The sequence below is a fragment of the Talpa occidentalis genome, unplaced genomic scaffold, assembly GCF_014898055.3.
Source record: "Talpa occidentalis isolate TD23 unplaced genomic scaffold, MPIMG_talOcc4v2.1 talOcc4.4, whole genome shotgun sequence".
In the NCBI taxonomy this organism is placed as follows: Eukaryota; Metazoa; Chordata; class Mammalia; order Eulipotyphla; family Talpidae; genus Talpa; species Talpa occidentalis.
Window position 1 is genome coordinate 117,845,540 of NW_023604295.1, and position 27,991 is coordinate 117,873,530.

At 36.4% G+C, this 27,991-nt stretch overlaps 1 protein-coding gene and 1 pseudogene across 1 annotated transcript; both read left to right on the forward strand.

Moving 5' to 3' along the window:
• Positions 1–848: 848 nt before the first annotated feature.
• On the forward strand, positions 849–27,983 carry POLB (DNA polymerase beta). Its single transcript, XM_037526157.1, has 14 exons — positions 849–1,083; positions 1,400–1,457; positions 3,586–3,652; positions 8,141–8,215; positions 8,841–8,899; positions 9,982–10,031; positions 12,618–12,669; positions 14,174–14,228; positions 14,324–14,396; positions 17,277–17,347; positions 19,765–19,851; positions 26,039–26,103; positions 26,613–26,752; positions 27,742–27,983. Exons 1-14 carry the CDS (start codon positions 1,023–1,025, stop codon positions 27,834–27,836), a joined length of 1,008 nt encoding a protein of 335 aa, XP_037382054.1. The 5' UTR covers positions 849–1,022; the 3' UTR covers positions 27,837–27,983.
• Positions 19,862–20,617, forward strand: LOC119257855 (mitochondrial import inner membrane translocase subunit TIM14-like; annotated as a pseudogene).
• Positions 27,984–27,991: the final 8 nt, after the last annotated feature.

Below are 27,991 nucleotides of genomic sequence, written 5' to 3' on the forward strand. Positions count from 1 at the left end.
TATGGGAGATTTTCCTATATTTTGCGTATTTCATTTCAGGGCCCTGCTGCTCCCTAGTACAGGAGAAGCACTGAAGGGTGGTGTGTACGGACTTCGTACAGAAATTTGGGACTATAAGCATGCCCTGTTGTAGCCTCTTATCACATATAAAACACGTGATGCATCCACAATTACTGTAAGATATCCGCACAAGAACACTCGCTTCAGTATTCTGTTCTCCAGCGCACCTACATACTCGACCATTTCAAATTTTGACATCGGAATCAAAAACGGACTATTTCTCCTACTCCAGGGCGAGGATTCTAGAGAAACTGTACTGGGAAAACAGAGATAATGTCTTAGGATAAGAATCCAGGTCCTTTCACTTATAGCAGGAATATAGGGGAACCAAATAAGACATCAGTATAAAAAAAATAATAGTGCAAAACACAACAAAGCAAAAACAGACAATTACAAACCAGAGACATGCTGCAGGGGAGGAGGAGGGAGAGGGGTGAGAGGGAGGGATGGAGGGAGGAGCACAGGGGACTGAGGTGATGGTGCACGGGTGCATTGGGGAAGAAGATTCTTTGGGGACTCAACCTGAGGGGGTGGGGGAAGCAAATACTGTCTAAAAAATTTTAAAAATGATAAATGTTAAAATAAATAAACAAATAAATAAATAATACAAAATTAAAAAAAAAAGAATCCAAGTCTTCTCACAGGAAGCCCATTGAAATGCAATTCGGAGGCGCCCACTTTCACCCTACCAAATCCAAGCTCTTGCCCCGTTTCCCGGCCTCCCCCGCCGAGGGCGCGCCATTGGAGCCACGCCCCGGCACCGCCCCGAGCGTGTGACGTCACCACGCGCGCCGCGCGCCGCGCCCCCTGTCACAGGCAGCCATTGTTCTGCAGGTTGCGCTGGCTTCGCTGGGCTTGGGTTGGTCCTGCCCCCCTCTCCAAGTCCCGGCCCCTCGGTAAAGGTGGGAGAGGGGGCCAGCCCTGGACTCTGAGCGCTCAGAGTACCTCGGGTGCAGGCCGCCATGAGCAAACGGAAGGCGCCACAGGAGACTCTCAACGGGGGAATTACCGACATGCTCACAGGTTCGTACTGGGCCGGGGGCACCTGGCTTTCTCCTTTCTTCCCAGCCCCGTCCTTCGCTCGCCTCCCGACAGCCTAGGAGATGAGGTCCGCCCCTCGCAGCGGGTCGTCTTCCGTGCGAATCTTCCCTTGGTTAGTCCTGCTGGGGTTTCTTGCGTCACCAGCTGGGCTGCCTTTGGCCTGACCCATGAAGAAGTGGTGTTCTGGTCTGCCACTTAAGAGGTTGTCATGTCCCCCTTCCGAGAATCTCAGTGCCCATTTGTTTACGGGTTGTTGTTATGGTTTGTTGTTTACCCGAGCTTCTTGTTGCCTTTTCAGAACTGGCAAACTTTGAGAAGAACGTGAACCAGGCTATCCACAAGTACAATGCTTACAGGTGGGACGGTGCAACATTTTCTGGTAGCATGCGTTCTGGGATGTGTGGCAATCAACAGGACTGAGGGGTCCAGTGGGTAAAGTACGGGCCAAGGATGTTGACTCTTGGTCGTACCTTACTGCCGTATTTTTGGGAGAATTTGGGAAGAGTGTTGGAGGATCATTTGCGATCAGTTTCCACTTTTTGAAAATAAGTGGCGCCTGATACATATTTTTCCCATCATTAAACATGAATTACTGAAGATGCAGTGTGATTTTAAGTCATAAAGACATTAGAAGGTGTGGAGTAGATGGTGATTCAAGGAATCAGATCTTTCTATCTGATTCCTGTGACTGGTCCTGTCATCTTTTTGGATCCCATCTTTGTCCATCTCACATAACCACGGGGCCCTTATTCTAACCATTATTCCCACATGCACCTGCAATCGTCATAACTTCCTTCTGGCTAGAAGAACACTCTCTTCTGCCACTTTAGAGTTAACCTTTTGAGTAATCTGTGTACCTTCCCAGAATGCCTCATCCCTGGTCATTCCTTATCACAGTATAATTCCCGTCCTACCTTACTTCTGAATGTGCTCTCACCTACATTTCATCTTATTGGACTCATAGTAGCACTCGCCACTAGAGTATTCCTTTCGCATTTTACCCTTGACTTCTATGATGGCACAACATTTCATTCTTTCACCTTTCTGCTATACCTTTTAAAGTTGGTAGTTCCCAGAGGCTTGCCCTTAGCTCTTTCTCACTCTCATACTTTCCTGGGAATCTTCCCTTTCTTGGCTTCAGATATCATTTATGACTCTAAATCTGTATCTCACTGGGCTTTTCTCCTAAGCCTATATTCTAAGCCTATGTTCCCTTTATCTCTACGCTTTCAAGCTAAACTCAACTCCTGGCTTATTCAGTATAGTTCACTCATCAAATCCCTCCTTTCCTTAACTCTTATGACTTCCTGTGTTAAGTGATTGTACTATCATTCACATTTGATGATTTTGAAATCAGAAAGATATTCCATCCTAAATTTTTTGGAACTCCTTGCCTTTACCAAAACAATTCCGTCTACAAACTGCGCTACAACCTTCCTTTCGAAATTCATCATCAATAATATACTAATAGAGAAATTGAAATCCAAATCTGAACGTTTATATGTGCTACAGTTGAATGAAATATCAAATCTCCGAAGACTCTTCAGCACATTAGACTTAGATGTAATATGACTTTTTATCAGCAGCAAAGCTGAACTACATTTCGCATTCTGTCACCAGATTATTGAGCTGAATATGGGTGGAGATAGGCAAGAATCACATGTCACTGCTTGTGCAGAACTAAAATGGGAGCAGTGGAATAAAGAACTAGAACAAGGGCACAGGGAAATGCAGTTTTAAACCATGGATTTGAAATAGTCATCCGTAACCCAATTTGGTATCTAGCAGAATCTAGTAGGTTGTACATTTTTGTGAAAGAAGCTGTGAACAATTTCTAAAAATTATCTGTTTTTTTTTTTTTTAAATATCAGATATGGTGGTGTTTATTTTTTTTAAGATTTATTTATTTGTTTATACAAGCACTGGGTACAGTCAGAAGCACGGGAGGTTGAGAGAATTCACCAGAGTCAGAGCAGAGAGCAGAGCAGAGCAGGCAGACTGATGAAGCACATTGCTGAGGGGAGCAGTGGGCGCGGCAGGAGAGATCTGCGTGCAGTGTGGGACTCTCACCCCGGGGGCCGGGAATCGAACCTGCGCTGCAGAGGCTGCAGGCAGCTTCGCAACCCAGCGCTCAACTGCTGCACCACCGGGGAGGCCCAAATTAGCTGTTTTTTTAAAGACCCAGTGAAATATTCTACCTATTGCCAAAAAGGAAAGGCTACTGGTTTCCCAAATCTCCCTAATTTTACATATACAATTAAAATCATCCACAAATGCGAGAATTTTAAAAAAATATACTTACAGAAGTTAGAGTTAAGGTAATCTGTCAGCTCCTCTGAGTTTTTTAAGTTTTTTGTGGATATGGTAACTTAGTTATCTTGGTAAAAGTTTAAGCTGCTTATTTGCTGTATGTGTATTCTAGTGTAAGAAAAGTTAAGACCACACTGAACTTCTAATTGATTTTCCTTTTTTTCCCTCTTGTAGAAAAGCAGCATCTGTGATAGCAAAATACCCACAAAAAATAAAGAGTGGAGCAGAAGCTAAGAAGTTGGTAAGTTTAGTGAGCAAATTGATTGACGAGTTCACACATGTGTGAATTTGGTGGTTTCCCACAAAACTAAATTTGCTTTGGCGCTGCCTTGGCCCACACAAATAGAATTCATTGCCCTGATTCTTAGAGTGATATTAGTGCTATCTCAGATACACTTTTTCAAGCTTAGTGTTTTTATTGGCGGGGGAGAGGGAAAGTGGTTTTAAAAATACATATATTTTTTATAGTTGCATTTTTAAAAAATTTATTTTGTAGAAGAACTGGGGTACAGGCCAGAGGTGCGGGGGGTGAGAGAGAGGATTCACCAGAGACAGAATGAGGAGCAGAGCAGGCAGATTTACTGAAATACACTGCCAAAGGGAGCAGCAGGTGAGACAGGAGAGGTCTACTTCACCATATGTGTGTTAGCTCCCTGGCCAGGGATCGAACTCAGGCCAGGTAGCGTTCTTTATCCATTGTGTTTCACAAAAGTCTTGTTGTGATAGTGCTGAGACTTAACCCCAAGGCTACCAGGGAAGCCCTAAAAGTATTTTAAATGCTTTTAATTTTGATTTTCTTTCTCTACTTTGACATTTATACATCTGCTTACTCTCACATTGAATTTCAGCTGTGTATTAGTCTTCAAGAAGGGTATGGTGACATAGTGGCACTAGTATGTTGGTCCCCAGTTTTTCCTGATCCCCAGTCCAACCTGTAACTTAACTGATTTAGTGAAAGTTACTGTTCTCAAAGAAACTTTACCTTCCAATAAGCACATGACTGGTCCCTGTGTGTATTACAGCATTTAGGCTTGTTCTCTGTGATTTCTATGAGACCCTGTGTGAATAGTGTCACAGTTTCTAGCAAGTTACTTCTCTTAGTAATTTGTGATAATATTGCTGAGACTATCCTGGGAAAGTCTACCTATTGATAGTCAAATTGTTTTTGTTCATCTAAATATCACTAAAAGATGTTAAGTTCCTCAAAATTAATAACTATATTTTATTCATTTTTTGTTGAAGATGTAAAATTGACATGACTTTTGATTAGTTCGGTCCTGATATCTCCTTCTTTTGTAGTTCTTTATCCATTGTGTTTCACAATAATCCTGTAGAATTTAGGTGTAATACTTGATTGGCCTTAATTATGTCACAAGAACTTTCAGAAGTAGAAACCATTCTGTCCTTATATTTTCACCCTTCAGAATCATAACATTACCATATGTTTTGTACATCTTATGATTGCGTGACAGAGTATCTACATTAATCATGTGCTATATCTTCATCTTGAAATTATTATCCTGTACAAATCATGCTCTGGTGTATAGGTTTTAAGTCCTTTGTGCCATACACAAGTCTCAGCATCTGTGTGTCCTCCTCAAATAGACTAGCAAAGCAAGCTATAAATGCACTAGACTTAAATTCTGAGTTTCTATCTTGCTGAATTGACACACTGTTAATCTTAAGCAAAATGGAACCCCTTTTGTTTCCATTTTGTTCCTCTTTGTCACCATTGAATTTCTTTTTGTTAATTACAAATAATGTTAATTGCAAATAGCCTACTCATTTATTAGAAGAAAATGTCTGACAAACTCTGATGCACTCATCATCAATCTGAACTTGTGATTCTAAAATGAACACAAAACTCCTTTTGCATAAAACAATATGAAAATCTCATCCTTATTCCTTTTCACTATATTTTTATTGATAAATCATAGGACTTAGTTTGTGGTACATTTTAATGCTTCTCAATAATTCTAGAAATTTGAAATTTCCAGAATGAGTGTTGTTTTTTATTCTTTATTGTTAGGTATAGAAAATAGTATGGGACTAAATTGCTTTAGGTCAGTACGTATCTTTTTAGCATAGGAAGTGAGAAACCTGAGATTATTCTTTTTCTAATCTACTCCCTGAACTTTTTGTTCATTTCTTTCTGGTAATTGCTGTTTTTGCAAAGCTGAATCTATATTCAGTAGTCTTGGGACGTTGATTAAATGTTAAATAAATTGAGACTACAGAAAGGTGAACTTAGAGCTTAGAGATAGTAGGAAATAATTGACACACATGTTATTATGCATGTTGAATGTTTAAAAAGACCAAAATGTGAAAAAAGTTCAACTTCATTATTAGAGATGTAAATTAAAATACAGCCCTCTATAGTGAATGTTGAAATATCAAAATAAGCATTATGAAAATAGATGTGGGGGAGAAAAAGACACTTATTTACTGCTGGTAGAAATGTTGGTAGTTTACAGCTTTTCTGAATGATGGCTTGGCAAAATGTTGGCAAATCTATATAATCTATGTTCCAACCATTCCATTTTGAGGGATTGATTGAAAGGATACCAATAGAGATATGTGTATATAAGGATTCATTAGTTTATCAATTCTGGGCACCTTTGTGCCAGCTATTCATCCAAGTGCTAGGGATGAAGCATTGAGAAGACAGGCTCTCTGCTCTCAGAGAGCTTATATTCTAGAACATTGCTGTCCAATACAGTAACCATGAGCTACATTTGACTTGTAAGCTCTTGAAATGTGACTAGAGTGACTGATGAGTTGAATTATTATTAATGTAAACTTAAAATTGTCACATGTAGCTCGTTTCATACTGGATTTTGCAATTCTAGCACAGTGATTCCCACTGGTTACCTAGACCAGCTGTATCAACATCACATGGGAACTTATTAGAAATGCAACCTATTGAATCAAAAACTCTAAGAGTAGGATTTAGCATTTTGTGTTTTACGGTGATGCTGATGTGTGCAAAAGCATAACTTCTGCTCTAGAGGAAGTTCATGAGAGAGTTGTTATATCAGAATTTGGAAACCATCTAAATATTCACCTGTAGGGTATTTATTAAGTAAATTATAATACATTAATAGGCAGCCAGCCATTGTAGTTGGGTTTATTTATTAATATGGAAATTTTTTCATGATTTTTTTTCCACTCTTATAACTTTCCTATACATCATTCAATTGTGTTAGCTATAATCATTATATTGCACATTACATCTCTGTACTTATTTGTCTTATAACAAGAAATTTATACATTTTAACTATCTTCCTCCCATTCTCCCCTATAATCCTTCCTGCCACCCTCTACCTTTGGTAACTACAAGTCTGGTTTCTTTTTCTATGAGTGTGCTGGGGGTTTTGTGTATTTTTTTTTTTTTTTTTGAGATTTTCACATATTAGTGAAATACAGCATTTGTCTTTGTCACTCAGCATATTTTCAGGGTCCATTCATGTTGTCACAAATGGTAGAATTTCTTCTTTTTCAGTCACAATAATTGTGACTGAATATGTGTGTGTATGTGTGGTGTGTGTGTATGTGTCTGTGTCTGTGTCTACCACAAGTTTATCTGTTTACCAATTGATGAACAAATACTTAGATTGTTTCCATGTTTTAGCTTTTGTAAATAATGCTGCTATATGCATGGGGGCGTAGATACCTTTTTGAGATAGTTTTTGTTTGATTTGGATATACTATATTCCAAGAAGTGGAATTGCTGGTCAAATGATAATTCTGTTTTTAATTTTTTAAGGCACAAGGGATCCTTTTCCCACATCCTTGCCAACACTTATCTCTTGTCTTTTTGATGATGGGTATTCTAACAGGCATCAGCCATGATGTATTTTTAAGTTAAAAAAAAAAAAAAACAAAACTTTAAAATGCCCCATGATTCTGTTTTTGTAAGAAAAAAGTATGTATATATCTATACCTCATACATGTCATATCACATATGACAGAAGTTAAGTGATGAGGTTACACGTTATTTTAATTTTCAAGGTGATAAGGTTAACATTTTTTTTAATATTTTTCTTTATGCAACTTTATATCTTAATTTTTCTTTTTTCTTTTTTTTTAAAGATTTATTTATTTATGGGCCTCCCCTGGTGGCGCAGCAGTTAAGCGCTGGGTTGCGAGGCTGCCCGCAGCATCTGCAGTGCCGGTTCAATCCCCGGCCACTGGTGAGGGTCCCACCAAAAAAAAAAAAAAAAAAAAGATTTATTTATTTACGCATACAAGTACTGGGGTATAGGCCAGAGGTGCGGTGGGGGGGGGGGGGTTGTGAGAGGATTCACCAGAGACAGAGTAGGGAACAGAACAGGCAGAGCGACAGATATACACTGCTGAGGGGAGCAGTGGGTGAGTCAAGAGAGATGTGCTGCGCCATATGGGTTGCTCCCTGGCCAGGGATTGACTCCTGCTGCAGAGGCTGCCGATAGCTTCTTAGGTTGCATCTTAACCCCTTGCGCCACCAGGGAGGCCCTATTTCTTAATTTTTCTACAATAAAAGCAGAGTTACTTAGATTTGTTCTTTTAGGACTTCCCTTTTTTCAATATTTAAGCATTTTGTCTGTGAGAGAAAATATTTTTACTAGGACTTGGTTTTCCTTAGTTTCAAAACAATCATTTGTTTTTCATTTCCTGTTTTTTTACTTTATCTTTTAGTGATTCACTAAGCATATTTACATGACTTCTATGTTTAAAATTTTCTGTGTAGCCTGGAGTAGGAACAAAAATTGCTGAAAAGATTGATGAGTTTTTAGCAACTGGAAAATTGCGTAAACTGGAAAAGGTAAAATTTTTACTTATTTGTTTGCTTATTTGATTATAGTATCTATCTTTATGGCTACTATCATGTAGCACCATTGAAGGGTGATTGATGTTATCCTGGGGAGACTTAGAAGGAGAGGAGTGGAATTTAGGGATTTCGATGTTCTATTTTTAAAAATTTTAATATTGTTTCAGTAAAATATTATTTTATTTCATGTGCATGTAAGTGACTTAGCATCTATGATAAAATAAGCTCCTTATTTTTAGTACCATTCAGAAGGGAGATTATAAACTTAGACTAAATGATTATTATCTTTTAGAATGTCTGTGCTTAAACTCTCCCAAGCATATTTATGGTTTTATTTCATCCTGATGATAGTAATTAGATAACTTCTGGTCTTTTATGATGAAGCCTTTTAAAAGTATTGGATAAATTAGAGATGAGACATCATATGCTGCTCTGTAATTCACCTATAACCACTTAAGTTATATTAATACATCTGTGTGGGTTGTCAGGAAAATATAAAAACTCTTCCAGTCTCTTAGCAGATGGTGTATTTCTAAAAAGATCATTTGCATTTCCAATAAGATCATTTGAGTCCTCAAAGCATTCCTAAATCATTGTTAGACTTTTTTTTTCTTTAAAGATTCGACAGGATGATACAAGTTCATCCATCAATTTCCTCACTCGAGTTACTGGCATCGGGTAAGAACCATTTTTTAAACCAACACAATAGTAAGTAGGGTTAGTTTTTTTTTATGTCAGCCAACTTAAAGTGCATGTACTTTCGCTTCAGAATCTGTGACTTTCCACCTCTGTGCTCTTCTATTGTTTACATGTCTAAGGCCCGTTCTTCAGATGCTTCCTCTACTATATAAGCCCCATCCTAGACAAATGTTACCTCCTTTGTCAAACTAGTTTGATTCTGTAGCCAAAAATAATCTGTACTTCCTCAAACTCTACTGACACTTGTTCTGTGTACATTTTATTATTACCTCCAGATTATGCCTCTTTGAGCATTACATAATCTTAAGTATACAAGCTTTTTTCCATAGCACCTAACATAGCACCTTATGAATTTGGAATAAGCATTCAGCATTTCTTAATGAAGACTCTTTATCTTAAAATTTAAGCAAAATTTGAACAAAGGGGCCTTCTTTGACACTGGATAAACATATAAAATATTAAGGCTGCAATGCTTTACTTAACCCTTATCTTTATGGAATGAGGCACTCTTTTAGATTTATTATGTTTATTCCTTTAAATGACAACATATTGATGAAAGTTATTTTAAAATCTATTAGCTTCTTAAACTTAATATTTTGAAAATGAGCATGACTCATTGGGAAGTCATATAAAATACTCGAAGTTCTCACTTATTTATATATCTGTTGTCTCTCTTTCCAGTTGAATGTAGGTATTTTCCTTATTCTTGCTGTATTTTCAGCACTTAGAAGAGAATCTGGTACATAATAGGTTCTTGTTTAAATGAAGAGTTTTCAAGTGCCTTATGTCTTTGTTTTATGAATAAAGTGCTTGGGACATTATGACACCAGGCTGCTTAGAAATATTTTTTGTGTTGAAGTTTATGATTGTCTACCTAGATTGAGGCTTCAAGAACTCTACTCTTTGGATTAAAAAAATCAAACAATACCAAAGTAACTATGTAACATTTTAGCAAGTCAATAGTAACTTTTTGTTTGACAAGAGAAGACATAACTGGTTATTGGTACAAGGATCCTAAATTTCACTTGATATTGGAATATAATACTTTTCTTTCTTTGTAGTCCATCTGCTGCAAGAAAGTTTGTAGATGAAGGAATTAAAACATTAGAAGGTGAGTGTACACAGTAAGTCATGGATTACAGGTTAAGGGTCTACCCTGGTGGCGCAGCGGTTGAATGCTGGGCTGTGAGGCTGCCCAGAGCCTCTGCAGTGCCGGTTGGTTCCCTGGCCGCCGGCGAGGGTCCCACAAAAAAAAAAAAAAAAAAAGTATGGTTTTGAAAAACCATTCAATGTTCTAGCAAACTAAAACATGAAAAATCTTTTTTGTAGTTAGCACATACAAATCATAAGATTTTAAATCTGCAGTAGAGAATAGGTTTATAGTATAGTTTATATTCCTATATTAAACATGTTTTATTTATAACTTGAAAGAAAATAAAGAGCAAGAAGTAGCTTCTTGGTTTAATTAAAGGCAATAAATTGTCTTTGTTTCTTTAATAAAATTTTAGACAATTTTCTACACACTGCAGCCTAAAAGCCAAGTTATGAGTAAATTGAGAAAGATTCTATAAGAGAACTTCAATTCTTATTAAAGGAATTTTTTTAAGGGTTTTATTTATTTTTTCATAGAAGAACTGGGGGATAGGCCATAGGTGCAGGGAGAGGGGGGAGGTGAGAGAATTCACCAGAGACAGAGTGAAGAGCAGAACAGGTGGATTTTACTGAAATACAGTGCTAAGGGATGCAGCAGGCAAGATAGGAGAAGTCTGCTGTGCCATATGTGGGTTAGCTCCCTGGCCAGGGATTGAACTCAGGCTATAGCAGTGATAGCATTGAGACTTAACCCTTAGGCCACCAGGGAGGCCCTAATTAAAGTAATTTTTGCTTTACTTGATGAAAGGGCCTACCCTGTGGCGCAGTGGTTGCGCGCTGGGTTGCAGAGCTGCCTGCAGCCTCTGCAGTGCGGTTCCATTCCTGGCCTCCAGGGGGCAGGGTCCCACATGGTACACAGACATCTCCTGCTGCCCTCTGCTCCCCTCAGCAGTGTACTTTGGTCCTTCTACCTGCTCTGCTCTCCACTCTGGCTCTGGTGAATTCTCTCACCCTCCCGCGCTTCTGACTGTACCCAGTGCTTAAATAAATAGATAGATAGATAGATAGATAGATAGATAGATAGATAGATAGATAGATAGATAGATAGATAGATCTTTAAAAAAAAAGAGATGAAAGTAGAACCTAAGTTAAATGGTTACAGAACATTTTCTTGAAGATAATACAACAATCCTTAAAATGTAATTTAATCTGTTCATACTTTTCAAAAGTACATAATCTATATATGGAGAGATTCATTATAATATGTCTGTTGCATTTGATGTTTAATATTTGTGGCTTCAACTATTTGCAAGTAACCCAGAAGGTTTTGGAGACTCACCTGGGTTTGAAACCAATGTTCACCTCTTTATTAGGATGGAAGACTGGGGTGCTTTGGTTTCTCAGCTACAAAATAGAATCATAATTTCTGCTGAAATGTGTGATGTAAGGCAATAATATAGATAAAGCGCTTGGAGTGGTCGGTGCCTAGCAAGTATTTAAAAATAGTAACTAATTCTTAAAAGAACTTATCAATTGGTAATATTACTAAATTAAGAATTTGTGTCAGTCACATAGCTAGAGACTGAATACAGCATCTCAGGGTTCTTGCTTTTCTACTTCTCAGATACGTAGTTTATCTGAGTGAAATATTGATTAAAGGGGTCAAAAGTGTTTCTCAAGGGTATTTAGTACATCCCTCAAAGATCTGTAATAAATTTTACATTATTTCACAGTTCACAGATATGTAATATTATAATTATCCATTAATATATGTAACAAATTTTTTGTGCTTTCTTTTCAATCATATACTTTAGTGTTTTCTGTGTGCACACAATTGTGAATATTAAGTGCTCCATATATTGCAAAAGTGTTTATTTTTCTCCATTTTATATTTCTAGAGAGAATCTATATTTGTGAATGTAAGGGTGATTACAGGAATTGCTTTTGAGAATACTTACCTTGCTGTTACCTTGCTGTTTCTTTAACAAGAGTCACTCCTATGCTGCTGTCCAGTAAAGGAACAACAAAGGAATTAAGTCACTTTTAGATTTAGGATGTAATATTATGATGACAGTTTTTTAAAGTAAAACATAAAGATAATACTTCTCATTTCAGCAGGATTGTTAGCATAGTGTTTGCACAAAGCTATACTTAATAAATACTAATTGAATAAAGGATTGAATGAACAAATGAGCAATAGGGATGAACTTAATATTAACTAGCAATACTTTCAGAAATGATGGTTACTACTGCTGCTACTAACCATAATTTAGACAATATAGTTTCTCATATGGTTGCTTTTTGCTATAGTTATTGAAATTTGGTATAATCCTGGTGTATTTTATCCACTATTCCATATAACTATAATTGAAATTTTAATTCATTAAATTTACTGAAATTTATATTTAGTAAATATAAGTGACCATTAGATCAACTGTTGGGTTTTACTCCATTGATTTGAAGAATCATTTCTATCTAGTTTTTAATATCTGAAATTTTTTCATTGCCTAGTTAAAATCATTTCAGGGTATTGTCAAACTGACTGCTGATCTTAACTTTTTTCCAAAAATGTTTAAATTTTATCTCAACATTATCTTCTATATAGATCTCAGAAAAAATGAAGATAAATTGAACCATCATCAGCGAATTGGGCTGAAGTAAGATAGCAATTTTCTTTTGACACTTGAGTTATAAAAGTAAAATTTTCATAGCCATTCTTCCATGCACTATAATAGTTTCTAGACTTACCTAAGCACAACCATCTATTCAGAAATACTAAGATTTATTGCAAACTCCATAGAGAATATGCTTATATTCATATGTTTTGGTTTTGCTCTCTAGCTTGTTTACTTGCTTGGGGTATTTGCCCTGTTCTTTTACTTTGGCTGGCAGGTTCCTCTTAAAATACATAGAACTGAATTTGGGTGTTTATTTCATGCTTACATTATCAAAGTACTGCATGGTCTGAGGTAAGAATATAAAACAGGTTCAATGTAGCTCTTAAAAAGTTAAGTGTATCCAGAGAATACATGAACCTGAAAAATTTTAAAAAGAAAAGACAAAAGGAAAAATAACCCAAAATCTAAATAGGAGTGTAAGAATAACTAGTAGGCATGTTGTATATCAGCATCAGTAATTATCTTGTATACCAAATATAATCCTTCTAGTTGATTATTTATAGTGTATCAACTATATGTATGTATCTTTTCTGGTGTTATATTGTCTGGTTGGTGATACAATAGTAATAGCCTTAATGAACTTTCAATTGATGCCTTACTGTAATATTTGTTAACTTATTCTTGAAAAACTGTGAGCCAGTAAGAGACCTGAGTGCTGTAGTTCTCACTTTCCTGGTATTTGTAATGTCAGTAGAGATCTTCTGAAGAACTTGGTTATTGTGGGAATTGGTTTTTAGCAGATCCTTTATCATTCTTAAATTTCATTTCATGTTGAGAGACTATTTTGTATCAACCTCATTGAAATGTAATTCATGTACCATGTAATTCACCAATTTCAAGTGTACAATTTAATGGTTTTTAGTTTATTCAGAGTTGTAGTTATCACCATAACTAATTTTAGAACATTTTTGTTGTGCCTAAAGTACCCTATACCCTTTAGCATTCCCCATTTCTCCTCAGTCACATCCTTAACACCCCCTCAGCCCCTGGAACTACTAGTCTACTTTCGATGTCTATAGATTTGCCTATTCTGGGATTTCATATGAAATCATACAACAGATGGGCTTTTTGAACTGGCTTATTTCACTTAACATAAGATTATCCGAGTTCTTCCATGTCTTAGACTATTTCAATTATATTAATTTTGCCGATAAGAGCAATAGACTGTAATCCTTTGACTTGCCAGTAGAGAGCAGTCTTATTTGAAACAACCTAAGATACTTATTTACTCCTGGCATGTGAACATGAAGTTTATAAATAAGTTTAAATGTAGTATCTGGAATGTCACAAATGATGACACTTAAGGATTTTGATCCAAGTTAGGAAATACCCCATCCCCCACGAAGTTTGCTGTTGTCTTCTTAATGAATTTTAGTCTCGATTTTATAATGATCTTGTATAAGCATACTTAATATGATAGGAATTTAATTTTTAAGACTTAAATTTCATAAAAATATTTTATCTACTTATTCTGTCTTTATAGATATTTTGAGGACTTTGAGAAAAGAATTCCTCGTGAAGAGATGTTACAAATGCAAGTAAGAGTGTGCTAAATTGTATTCATTGATTAGAATTGAAATGACACCAGTGAAAAGGCATTTTTAGAATACTGACTTAATTTTTTTTCTATTAGGATATTGTACTAAATGAAGTTAAAAAAGTGGATTCTGAGTACATTGCTACGGTCTGTGGCAGTTTCAGAAGAGGTAACATACTTCTTAATAGGTTATTCATGCCTTCATGTTAAAACTCCCTAATGTATATGAGAAATAGTGTAATTTATGTTACTTCATAAATTTACTAAGATCCAGTAGTGGTAGCTAAGTTTATTTGTTTATAGATGGGGATATGTATTTAAAGTGAAAGGAAATTCATCTTGATTTTATTATAGGAAGATATTTTTATCATCCTGAAAATTTATAAATTTTAGGTATATCAGAATCCTAGTAATGGTTATTCGACTAGATATTAGTGAAGATGTGAGTAGTTTTTTATCTTTGCTTTTTTATTTTCTAAGTTTTTTATAATGGTTCTAAGAATAGTATCTCAGAAGTGCAACTTCAAAACCAATTTCAGACGGCAATCAGGCTCTTCAGAAGAAAGCCATATACTATGTGAATGTGAGCAAAATGAGAACCACACAATCCTGGTCTCTGACTGGCTGAAAATTTTGGAAGGGTAGTATCAGTTTAAACATATTAACTTTAAAAATGGAATAGGAAAACTTCATTTAAAACTGTGGAATAGATATCTGACTGACTCTCTGACTGCCCCTGGAGTTTTACTTAGGAAGTAGCTGATGGGGGCCTCCCCTGGTTGTGCAGGCAGTTGAGCACCATGCTGTGAAGCTGTCCGCAGCCTCTGCAGCGCTGGTTTGATCCCTGCCCACTGGCGAGGATCCCACATGGTGCGGCAGATCTCTCCTGTCTCGCCCGCTGCTCCCCTCAGCAGTGTATTTCATCAGTCTGCCTGTTCTGTTCCCCGCTCTGTCTCTGGTGAACCCTCTCACCCTCCCGCACATCTGGCCTATACCCTGGTTCTTGTATAAATAAATAAATAAATCTTAAAAAAAAAAAAAGGGAAGTAATTGATGGGCTATCACAAATGCTCTAAATAGCTGCTTTAGAATCTAGAGCTGGGGAGAGAAAAGAACTAAATCCATAATTGCTGAAAAGTAGAACATTGGATTGAGGCCAAAAGACCTGGGTTCTGAGGCCAAATCTACTTGCTACATGATTTTAAGTAAATCTCTCACATACATTTTCCATATTTGCAAAATATGGGATTGAAGTTAACCAGCTATTCAGGTCTGTCTGTGCTTCAGAAATACCAAGGAAGTTAAAAAAAAAAAATACGTGTGTGTATGTGTACATATGTATGTGTGCACACACATTTATACATACATACATACACACACATTGTACCTTGCCACAAACCTACTAAATAGAATCTCCTTAGGTAGGGCCTTGAGATCTATAACCTTAAAACATAGACTTTGAAGCACAACAAGCCAAATATATGTTCAGTTGAATATGACAGCTTTTCTGGATTTTAATATTTATTTCATTTTTACTTTTATTATTGAATAGGTTATAGAGTTATATGCTTTAATACATAAAAGGTATTCACTAGGAAATCTTTCCTTTACCCTGTCCCCAGTTACTCTCTTCACTTCCTACCACCACTGCTCCATTTATAACTATTTTCTTGTGTATTCTTTCAATATCTCTTAATGTAAATATACCTAAATGCAGAATATATATTCCTGGTTTCTTCTCCCTTTCTTTCACAAAGGCAAACACACACACACGCACACACAGTACTACACTTTTTTTCACTAAAAAATATATCCTTGAGATCTTTTCACAGTAGTCTATAGAGCACTCCCTTATTCTTTTTATAACTGCAAAACATTCAATTGTGTGGATGTTCCATACTTTATGTAGCCCTCTATTAGTGGATCCTTGGTTGTTTCCATTTTCTTGCTCAACTAGTTTGTTTTCTGTTTTTTTTAAATAGATCGAGTAATACAATGTTTTTGGCAGGTGAATGGTGAAAGACATTTAACTTTTAACAAAAATAAGTAAGAAGAAGACAATGACATTTTAAAATATCTTCCATAATGTGCTGTTATCTGCACACTTTCAGTCTAGTCTTCTTTCCATGTAAATATCTGGTTAAGGTTATTGACATATAGGATGATGATCTAGAGATACAGCAAAAGTGACCAAAAGTATGTTTTGCATTTATTATACTTTTATTATACTTTTAAATGTGAAAATAAAGGATTATCAACAGGATTATTTTATGACATGTGCCAGTTACTGTCTAAATGCTTTTACATATGTCCTTATTTAGTTGTACAATGCTTACAAAGTAGTTTTTAATAGTTTAGTGACAAGGAAACAAAGACTTAGTAAAACAGTCCTCATTTGCAATACTGAAAAAATTAAAGACATCTTAAGTAAAATAAAAAAACATCTAAATGGAGACAAAATTTCATAGTATGCTAGTAAAAGAAAGGTTTCAACAAGAGTATACAACCTGGTGAACTTATGTAGTTGTAGAGCGAGGTCAAAACAAAAGCCTAAGTTATGATAAGTGCTGTGTTCTTATTCATGATACCATAAGAGTAGCATTTATTAATATTCATTAAATGAATTCAGTCATAAGAATTGAGTTGTGTTTTCTGATTAACCTTTACAGAGTTAGAGTATATAGTTTAAGATTTTTATATACACAGTGTTCATAGATGTATTTTAAAGCTATTTTCAAATGTTTTTTATTGTGCATATATTTTATGTATATAAGGTACATTTTTAAGACATGAAATTTAACAAATGTATGCAATCTTTGTCTAATGCCAATTACTGTTGTTATCCCAGATTCTGCTGTTTACATCAATATACCTGAATAGTTGGACAGAAAATTGAAATCTTAAGTAATTCTGAATATGAAGCACAGTGAAATAGAAAGTTAGGCTGTAAGAAGTAAGGCTCTTCTATGTGTGTCATCACCTTGATTCTGTGTTTACGTAATTGATAAATTTACATGGAGAATCCCATATGTATCCTTTGTTAACACAGGTGCAGAGTCCAGTGGTGACATGGATGTCCTTCTAACCCATCCAAGCTTTACCTCTGAATCAGCCAAACAGGTACCACAGAATTCAGATGTGACCAGTCTTACATAGCAATGAATATCATTTTCTAAATGAGAAATAGATAATTTATCAGTAAGTTTTTATTTCTGTCTTTCTGGAAAGTCAGAGTATTTTGTACTGATTGCATTCTGTAAAAGATAAAAGGCAAAATAAGTTGTTGAAAGGGACACACATGGTTTTTCTGCAAGGAATTAGGAGGACAATCTAAATTTGAAATAAATGAAATTTAATAAAATATTAATCTGTTATTAGATATTTTAGAAATGCTCAGTACAATAGTCAGGTTTTTAATAAAGTGATATTTTTCTTTTCTTTTTTTTCCTAAAAATTTAATTTATGCATGCAAGAGCTGGGGTATAGGCCAGAGGTGTGAGGAGTGAGAGGATTCACCAGAGACAGAGTAGGGAACAGAACAGGCAGATTGACTGAAATACACTGCTGAGGGGAGCAGCAGACGAGACAAGAGAGCTAACCCTGCCATGTGGGTTAGCTCCCTAGCCGGGGATTGAACTCCTGCTACAGTGACTGCTGATAGCTTCGTAATACTGAGACTTAACCAACTTGCACTACTAGGGAGGCCCCGGGAATATTTTTCTATTAAAACTACAGTTTTGAGAAACTTTATCTCTGTTAGGAAACCCATGAGGGATAAATATTTTTTATTTTGGAATATAGCTTTGAAAAATGAATCAGCTTTTAAAAAAATTTTTTTTAGTTGAGATACAACTGACATGAAATTATATTAATTTCATATGTATAACCACTATAAATCTAACATCCATCACATGCATAATTACAAATTTTTTTATGATGAGAACTTTTTTTTTAAAAAAGATTTATTTATGCATACAAGAACTGGTATACAGACCAGAGGTGTGGAGGAGGGTGAGAGGATTCACCAGAGATAGAGGGGGGAATAGAATAGGCAGATTGACCGAAATACACTGCTAAGGGGAGCAGTGGGTGAGCCTGGAGAGGTCCACTGTGCCATGTGGGTTTCTCCCTGGCCAGGGATCGAGCTCATGCTGCAGTGGCTGTGGATTGCTTCATAGGTTGCGTCTTAACCCCTTGCGCCACCTGGGAGGCCCCTTATGATGAGAACTTCTAAGAGATCTATTCTCTTAGCAACTTTCAGATAATGCAATAGAGTATTAGCTATTATCCCCATGCTGTACATTATATATCCCCATGACTTACTTATTTTATAGCTGGAAGTTGATTCCTTTTTTTAAAAAAGATGTATTTATAATTTTTTTATGCATAGAAGAACTGGTGTATAGACCAGCAATGAAGGGGATGAGAGGATTCACCAGAGACAGAGTGGGGAGCAGAACAGGCAGATTTACTGAAATATACTGCTAAGGGGAGAGGAATAGTGGGTGATATAGGAGAAGTCTGCTATGTCATATGTGGGTTAGCTCCCTGGCTGGAGATTGAACTCAGGCCCTCGCAGTGATAGTGCTGAACCTTAATCCTTAGGTTAACAGGGAGGACCTGGAAGTTGATACCTTTTGACCACCATTATCCCTTTAAAACAGCCCTCAGTCCCTGCCTCTTACAATTACCAACCATATCTATGAGCTTGGTTGTTTTTTTCTCTCTTTTTAGATTCCACATATAAGTAACTTCTGTGGTATTTGTCTGTCCCTGGCTTATTTTGTTTTGAATAATGTCCTCAAGTTCTATCCATATTGTTGCAAGTGGCAAAATTACCTTCTTTTTTTTTCCCAAAGATTGATTTATTTATACAAGAACCGGGGTACAGGCCAGATGCGCGGGAGGGTGAGAGGATTCATCAGAGACAGAGCGGGCAACAGAACAGGCAGACTGACGAAATACAACTGCTGAGGGGAGCAGTGGGCAAGACAGGAGAGGTCTGCCGCACCATGTGGGACTCTTACCAGCAGGCCAGGATCGAACCCGCGCTGCAGACGCTGCAGACAGCCTCAGCGTGGCACTCAACTGCCTGTGCCACCAGGGAGGCCCCCAAATTACCTTCTTTTTATGGCTAAATAATACTGCATTACAATCGATGCTTATTTGGGAATATAATATTGGTAAAAATGGTTTCTAAAAATGTTTAAGGGCCTCTCCTGGTGGCGCAGCGGTTGAGCGCTGGGCTGTAAAGCTGCCCGCAGCTTCTGCAGTGTCAGTTCCATCCTCGGCTATCAGTGAGGGTCCCACATGGCATACAGACCTCTCCTGCCATGCCCGCTGTTAACCCTCAGCAGTGTAAAAAAAAAAAAAAAGTTTAATTTAACAAAGTAGATTTTATGTTAGAAGAAAAATGTACTCCTCTAGGATATAGGAAAACTAGACATTTCCTGATAATCAAAAAACTCATGTTAAAATTGTTGTCTTGCTGTAACAGAGTTTGCTCTTTTTCTTATTCCCTAATTACAATTCTGTAGCCAAAGCTGTTACATCGTGTTGTGGAGCAGTTACAAAAGGTCCATTTTATTACAGATACTCTGTCAAAGGGTGAAACAAAGTTCATGGTAAGTACTCATTTGAGTTAACAAATCTGAACAAAAACCTTGGATGCTGTTCAGGAACCATTACACACATTCTAAGTGTGTAACCTCTGTAACTTAGTATTAGTCAATAAATAGCATATCCATGAGATCTTAGAGAACAAGAATTAGCAAATACTGATCTCAGAGTATTTTAGTCAATAATTTTGTTTTAAATTCTCTGCTTGGGTACTTCCCGGAGCACCTGCACCAGGGCTTGTGCCAGCCAGTGGTGGCCACGCAGGTGTCTGGCGGGGACGTGGGGCTGGTGGCGGCGGCCTCTGGTCTGGGATGAGCCGCGCTCGGTGGAGGCAGGAGAGCTGAGCCAGAGCCATGGCCAGTACAATGGTAGCAGTTGGATTAACCATTGCTGCTGCAGGATTTGCAGGCCGCTGTTTTGCAAGCCATGAAACATATGGAGCCTCAAGTAAAACAAGTTTTTCAAAGCCTACCAAAATCTGCTTTCAGTGGTGGCTATTACAGAGGTGGATTTGAACCAAAAATGACAAAACGGGAAGCAGCATTAATATTAGGTGTAAGCCCTACTGCCAATAAAGGAAAATAAGAGATGCTTATCAAGAATTATGCTTTTAAATCACCCAGACAAGGGAGGATCTCCTTACATAGCAGCAAAAATCAATGAAGCTGAAGATTTACTAGCAGGTCAAGCCAAAAAATGAAGTAAATGTTACGATGAATTTTAAGTTCTTAGCAGTTTATGGTATAAATACCAACTTTTTAATAAAATACTTAAAAGCTAAAAAAAAAATTAAATAAATAAATAAATAAATAAATTCTCTGCTTGTAAGTAATCTGTGCCCGCAACATAAATAAACATAATGTTATTTTTTAAATATCCATAATTATGTTGACATAAAGAAAGTTTTTCCCTGAAAAACACATGTTCTCATATTCGCTGACTCAGAATTCTTTTAAGTGAGATTATAGTTTTCTGAAGAGTATTAATCTGTTACAACACCAAAGAAAGAAAGGAACTAAGGTATATAAGATAGAACACAAAGGGGAAGAAACGTGGAACAATAGTAGAGAAGTTAATAATAGTTGGGGACATTTTCAGAGATTTTCACAATGAAACCCATTAAGATGAACTGTCAAAATCTTGTAGTCATCCTAGGAAATTAAATTTTCAATATTCAATACAAATAGCAAATAGATTGAAAGCAGATTTATAAATGGCCCTTTGTTTAAAAACCCACAGGAAGGCAAATGGAAATCTAGGATGACGGTAGTAAAGGATTACCTTTATTCTAATGCTTACTTAAATACATCATTTGGATCCCTTTTTTCTGTGTCCTCCCTTTCCCAAGTTATATGGCCAAAAGGAAAGACACTGTGTTTTGGAGAGTGGACATGCTAAAATCAGCAAATCTCAATTCATAGATTTGCAACAGTTTGGCCAAAAGTAGAAGAAAATGATTGAGAGAGATAATAGAAATGTCATGTCATTTAGATCATAGAATGGTGATTGCCAGGCCCTGGGCAGAGATGGGAATCAGAAAGTTGTTATTTAATGACTACAGAATTTCAGTTGGGGAAGATGAAACATTTTGAAGTGGATTGTACAATAATGTGAATACAGTTAAGGCCATTGAACTGCACATTTTAAAATGTTTAAAATGATAAATCTTAATGTATATTTAATCATATACACAAAAAAATCATGTCATTAAGTTCAAACATGGTAATTTTAATAGGCTGTGAGAGTATGTTGCCTAAGTAGGTCACACTTTATCAATGATTTCCTTTTTTTAAGTTTTCATTTTTTTCCTTTATTGAGGTAGCATTGTTTTACAGCACTATATATGATTTAAGGATATAGGTTCATAGCTCATCAGATGTATGTTACCACTCTACACCCACCTTAAAACCCATAGTCCTTTACCATAGACCACATCAGTGTTTTCAAAAGAACTTGGGAATGGTAATAATTCTAGTCAGTCTTTGGGAATTAAATTTATGATCTGTTCCTCCAAATCTATCAGGTTTTGAGCTCTTACTCTGTGCCTAAATGTATGTACGCACATTAGATGTCAGTAAAAATAAGGTTTGTAAATGCTGAAATATACTGCTAAGGGAAGCAGGGCCGAGACAGGAGAGGTCTGTGCTGTACGAGTTAGCTCCCTGGACAGGGATTGAACTCAGGCTATCACAGTGACAGCGCTGAGACTAAACCCCTAGGCCATCAGGGAGGCCCCTTCATGAATATTCTTTATAAACTTAGATTGATTTTAATTCACTTAAAATGAATGTGCATAAATCTTACATTTAAAGATCATTCAGTCAGATAAAATCCTAATAAGATGTGCTAGATATATTAAATTTTTTCCATAATAAAGTATCACAGGCATATTTTGTGGACCCTTCTAACCTAACTCACTTCCTGCAGTCGTTGTCTCTGGAAAAGCACTGGGACTCCCTATCTGAGAAGTGCTCTGATGGTTTTTGGAGTTAGCAACGAGGAAATAAAACCAGTAATACAATAATAGTCTGAATAGTGTCCTGCTGTGCTTAAAAAAAAAAAAAAAAACCCCGAGATCTAGGGCCTCCCCGGTGGCGCAGCGGTTGAGCACTGGGTTGTGAAGCTGCCCGCGGCCTCTGTGGCGCTGGTGCGATCCCCGGCTGCTCCCAGCCACATGAGGAGGGTCCCACATGGCACACGCAGACCTCTCCTGCCACCCGCTGCTCCCCTCAGCAGTGTGCTTCGGTCCTTCTGCCTGCTCTGCTCCCCACTCTGGCTCCGGTGAATTCTCTCACCCTCCTGCGCTTCTGACTGTACCCAGTGCATGTATAAACAAAACAAACAAACAAACAAATAAATAAAACATGCCTCTATAAAAAAAAAAAAGATAAAAAAACGAGATCTAAAGGAAAACTAACAGAGCTGTAGGAATCCAGCTAAAAGAATACAAGGAAAAATTACAAGCTAGTGGGCTGAGTAGACCCAGAAGAGTGTAGGCGGTAGCCAAATATGTGTGACTATGAAGAGCTGCTGACAGTGGTGGAATTGGGTTATCCTGGATACTGCACAAAGAAGAGAAGCCCTTTGCCTAGGAAGTACAAGGGCAAACCCAGTTGCCACTACAGAGTAGGCCTCATCAGACTTTGTTACACATGTAAGAGGGGAAAGATTCAGGCCACTCTTCCGTCCCAGCATAGGCTGGGACTGTGGAAAATTTTGCTCTATCTTACCTTCCTATCTTTTAGTTATATATCTAGCAGCACATTTTTAGGTTTTGCCAGAAAGAAATCCCCCAGATCGATTTCTAGAAGAAAACCAATTATTAAAAAATATGAAAATGGGCTTTTTTTTTTTTTTTTTTAAAGTTTAGAAGACCCAGATGACAATAAGAGTAAGAAACTTAAGTCCTTTGTGCCCTTTGTGACATAGGAAACCATTTTAGTGGATAGTTTGTGTATACAGTTTGGATATTACCCATTGACTCATGTATTCCCTGAAGCTTGAAAGTTGCCATGTTTGGGCCTGCTGTTTTAACATTTATAATTAGTATTTGTTAGGATAAGAAGCACTCCAGGTCATCTTTCATCTTTCAGATCAATTTTGGAGGCAGTAACAGGTGATTTGTATCTTGTTGCAAAGAAGGGGGTTAGTCTGTTGCATTGTAAAATACATTTGGATACAGAAGATATAAGATCTTATTCTGTCTCCATTACTAATTTCATTGTGTGATATTAGGCAAGTTTACTTCCATGAGGCCTTAATTTTCTTATCTATAAAATTATATACTTGCCATTTGTCAAAGGACTGTTCTACAGATCAAATTAAGTAACATACAGGAAACTTTGAAGAGTCTGTACAAGTATCTTTGAAGATATTGAATCTTCACAGAGTTGTACAGAGAGCTGTACTGATATAATAATAACTTTTCTGTTTGGAAATCGATTTCATTGAGAATGGCAACCTACTAAGGATTAAATTTGAAACAGCAGAAGGGAAAGAAGCGAGAGAAGATAGGAATATGAGAGAAAAAATTGGGGAGAATGAATACCAGTAGGATGAGAAGATACAATCAATTGAATAAATATGTAGTAAGCCTCTACTAAATTTGTGGCACTAGGAGCTGTGATTTATTATGAATTTATAGAACCTATATTTGGAGGTACAAAGGAACTGGTTGTTAACAATGAACATATAAAAAGGTAGATTGCATGTTGGAATAAGTACTATTGAAAAAAAAAGGAGAGCATGGTATGAGGTGATGGGAATGCAGAAGACAGTATTAAATAAGATTATCAGGAGCAGCCCTTTGGGAATACAAATAAGGGAAGGAAGTTAACCAAGCAGATAACGGGGAAGAGATAGCCAGGCAGGAGTTAGAGTGGTGATCCTAAGTATATGAATAGTGATAGCAGACCTATCCATAGAATTTAAGATCTCTAGGTTTCTGAAATAAAATAGATTGCAAAATGAATTCAGTTTATATAGTGAAATAAACCGTTCTCACTCAGTAGTCACTTGATTTCAAAACCTCTTGTTGCTATAACCGCTAACTAAAGATAGGACCATCCATGTGGTTTTCAAGTTATCTTCAAAACATAAATTCCTTTAGTAGTAATCAAACCTTAGGTAAGCCAGGGTTATTATGGAAAATTTTTTTTGTGAAATTATGGTCTTTAGATAAGTGAGGTGTTCTTCCTGTGAGTATAACAACATTTGGAAGAGAAAAAAAAGAAAAATTTCCTCTCCGTTTAGATATCTATTCATTTCATACATGGTGAGTACAATTCAAGTTTCAGCATTTTGTTCAGATTTGGCTGTAGATGATTTTCACTGAAATACCCACAGTAAGGATTCAAGGGACAATAGGAAGATAACTGACTGCCTTAAGAAAATAAAAGAAGCTTTATTGCAGACAGTCAGCATGGGCTACTTAACTGAAATGCCAAACAAAACTAATCCACTCATTCTAATAAAGAATTTAAAATAATACAGAGAAATTCTTTAACATTACTACTTCAGAAAAAGTGCAGGAAATAAAATTAGCCTTGAGGAAAGGAACAAAGCCATTAGATGAAATCCTATTACTGATGTGACAAACAGCAAGATCATTGCCTGTGGCATCCAAACATCCATATCCGCAAGGTAATATCTCATGCTAATTCCAGATGGAAATCGTTTCTGATCCATTTGAAGGTTGAGTTGGGACTTGTTAAGAAGGTAGGTTTCATATTTTGAAGATAAACAGGTTTCATTAATCATGAAGTCATTGGAACAGCTAAAGAAAATACACAATTTAGATTTTAATTTCTCCAGGTTACTGAGTGAAAAAGACTTTTAGTGGTGTATATATACCAACTCCACTGTTCTTAGGACCAGACACCCATTGCTTGTGTATTTTTGTAGAATGTGCCATCTGAAACTCTTAATTTAAATTTTGTTGATGTTTATAGTTCTTTTTATATTTTTAGAGGTTGTTGACCAGTCTAGAATTTTTTCCATTTTACAAGAAAAATAGAAGATAACAAAACAGACCTTGATAATTTTTGTTTGAAAACTCTAGAACATTAATGAAAACTCAATTGTAGAAAAAGAAGATAATGTTCCTTTAATTTTTGTTTGAATTTTGTTAGCTTTTACGCTTTCCTTATTTTCCATCTGTCCTAATTTCTGAGAGACATTTCTTCAATTTCAGATTTTTTACTTCTATCGTATTTTTTCATTCTGGTTTAAACCTTGTCCCTGAGTATTCTCTTTTTATAGTATTCTGCCCTTATTTCATGGATGGAATATCTTTGTTAATTGAGAATATTACTAATAGCTCTTTTGTTGTTTTCTTTCCCCAACAACTTCTCTCTTCAATTTGCTGTTTTCTGTTTTGATCTCTGTTTTCCTGTTTGATAGTCTCCTTGATTAGCTTCTTGTTTAGAATCACACAAAGGCCAAATCCTCGTAACTAGGATCCTTGCCTGTTGTTTCATGTTGTTCTTTAGTTGTAAAGAATAATAAAAAGGTAATAACACATAGTATTATGTATTGCATAGCATGGAAAAGCTGCTAAATTAGACAAGCTCGGAATCCCGAAACCACCTCTGTGTTCAAATCAAAAATAAACTCACATTTAACAACACAATTAAAATTGAGCCTTGAGTTTAAAATCATCTTTTAAACATTCTTTTAAAATATTCATTTTAGGGTGTTTGCCAGCTTCCCCCTAAAAATGATGAAAACGAATATCCGCACAGGAGAATTGATATCAGGTATTACTCAAAATGTGTTGTTGACCTATTAACTTGTTCCTTCTTTCCTCCTTTTCCCTTCTCACTCTGTATATCTTCAAATTCACATGAATGACTAGAAATTCTTTTCATTCTAAAGTGTTATGTTTCCTGCTAAAATCAGTGTTATCTTGAAACTGTCAAGAGCAATGGCTGTCTGCAGAACCTCCTTTATTTTCTCTAGATATGCATCTCACCATGATGCCTTCTACAGCTCAAAAAAAAAGTTTCCTCTTAGGGAAGGTTAGTTGTAGTGAGTGATAGGACTTTTCATTTCTCCACTCCTCTTGCAGAGCATAGTTTACTGAAACCTAAACTAATTGCAAGGTTAGGGTGATTTGAATAGTCAACCTAATGATAGTCTCTTCTTAAGCTACTAGAGACATAGACTTATTTTAGATGTTTTGTGCTGTATTGATTTTAAGAGCCCTATTTTTGCCAAATTTGAAATGTTTAATAAAAGATTGTCTTTCTGTTTAATTATTTTTTAGGTTGATACCCAAGGATCAGTATTACTGTGGTGTTCTCTATTTCACTGGGAGTGATATTTTCAATAAGAATATGCGAACTCATGCCCTAGAAAAGGGCTTCACAATCAATGAATACACAATTCGCCCCCTGGGAATCACTGGTGAGCATTTGTGTGTACACTAGAGATAATCCTGGTCATCTGGAGAAAACTTTTTAAAGAAGTTTAGCAACTTTGGTTTCTTTAAAAAGCCTTTAGTAACTACATCAGTTAATTGTAGTTTCTTTATATTGTTAGTCCCTAAGGCAGCAAAGGGGACTTTAATCCTTACAGTGCTCTCAGGTGCTCAATTGAAATAGTAACAAAAGTTATTTCTGGCGCTATTAAAAATGGATTAAATCCTTTCTGTAATGATCAATAAAAAATCTTATTGATCTAAAGTGTGATTTTGATTTTCTAAATATATCTCCAAGACATCTGAAGAGCCATTGCAGGTACCATTGCTTTTAGTGCCAGTACAAACTTGGCATCTTTTGCTCCATGCTTTGCAAGTTTAAAGAGTAACAGTTGCTTAATTTATGCTTTATAGATCTTATTAATATTTACAATAAACTGTGATTTCCTAATAGAGACTAGGAAAATAAAGATTTTGTCATTGTGTCCTAAAAGTATAAAACAGAGCTTTCATCTCTGGTAGACTAGGGCAGAGCTTCTAACCTGTCACTGTACATACAAATACATTGGGCTTCATTATACGCAGATTCTGAGCACTGGTCTTGGTGTGAGGCCCAAGAGTCTATATTTCTAATAAATTTGCGGCTGATGCCAGTTCTGCTCATCCAAGGAACACATTGAGAGTAGTGAGGGCAGTAACTAGAATATTTCATGTAACATATGTTAGCTACAATGGAGATGCAGCAGAGAGCAAAATCATGAATTAGGTGGCCATAGTAGGGACATTTTGATTCCTTTTGTAGCACTGGTAACATGTGATGAAGCTGAAACACAAGGTCACATGGGGGAATGGCAGTGGTCAATATCTGTTTTTCAGTGGTTTAGTTACCGTTGCCTTTTCTCCTGAAAATGAATCCATACAACTCTACCTTATATTTCAAATTCTCCCCAATTTTTTTTTTTCCTTTTACTTGTAGGAGTTGCTGGAGAACCCCTGCCAGTGGATAGTGAGAGAGACATCTTTGACTATATCCAGTGGAAATACCGTGAACCCAAGGATCGAAGTGAATGAGGCCTATCCTTACTCCCGGGTGCAGCTCAATAGGAGTCTTAATTTATTTCTTAACCTTTGCTATGTAAGGGTCTTTGGTGTTTTTAAATGATTGTTCCGCTTCATGCTTTAGCTTGCATTGTAGTAATAAAATGTCATGTACTATTATCAGATGA

Excerpts from the sequence above, each read along its gene's own strand:
- POLB (XM_037526157.1), top strand. The coding sequence starts at position 1,023 with ATGAGCAAACGGAAGGCGCCACAGGAGACTCTCAACGGGGGAATTACC. Across the intron at positions 1,458-3,585 it reads CACAAGTACAATGCTTACAG|AAAAGCAGCATCTGTGATAG; the intron begins GTGGGACGGTGC and ends TCCCTCTTGTAG. Across the intron at positions 19,852-26,038 it reads AGGGTGAAACAAAGTTCATG|GGTGTTTGCCAGCTTCCCCC; the intron begins GTAAGTACTCAT and ends TATTCATTTTAG.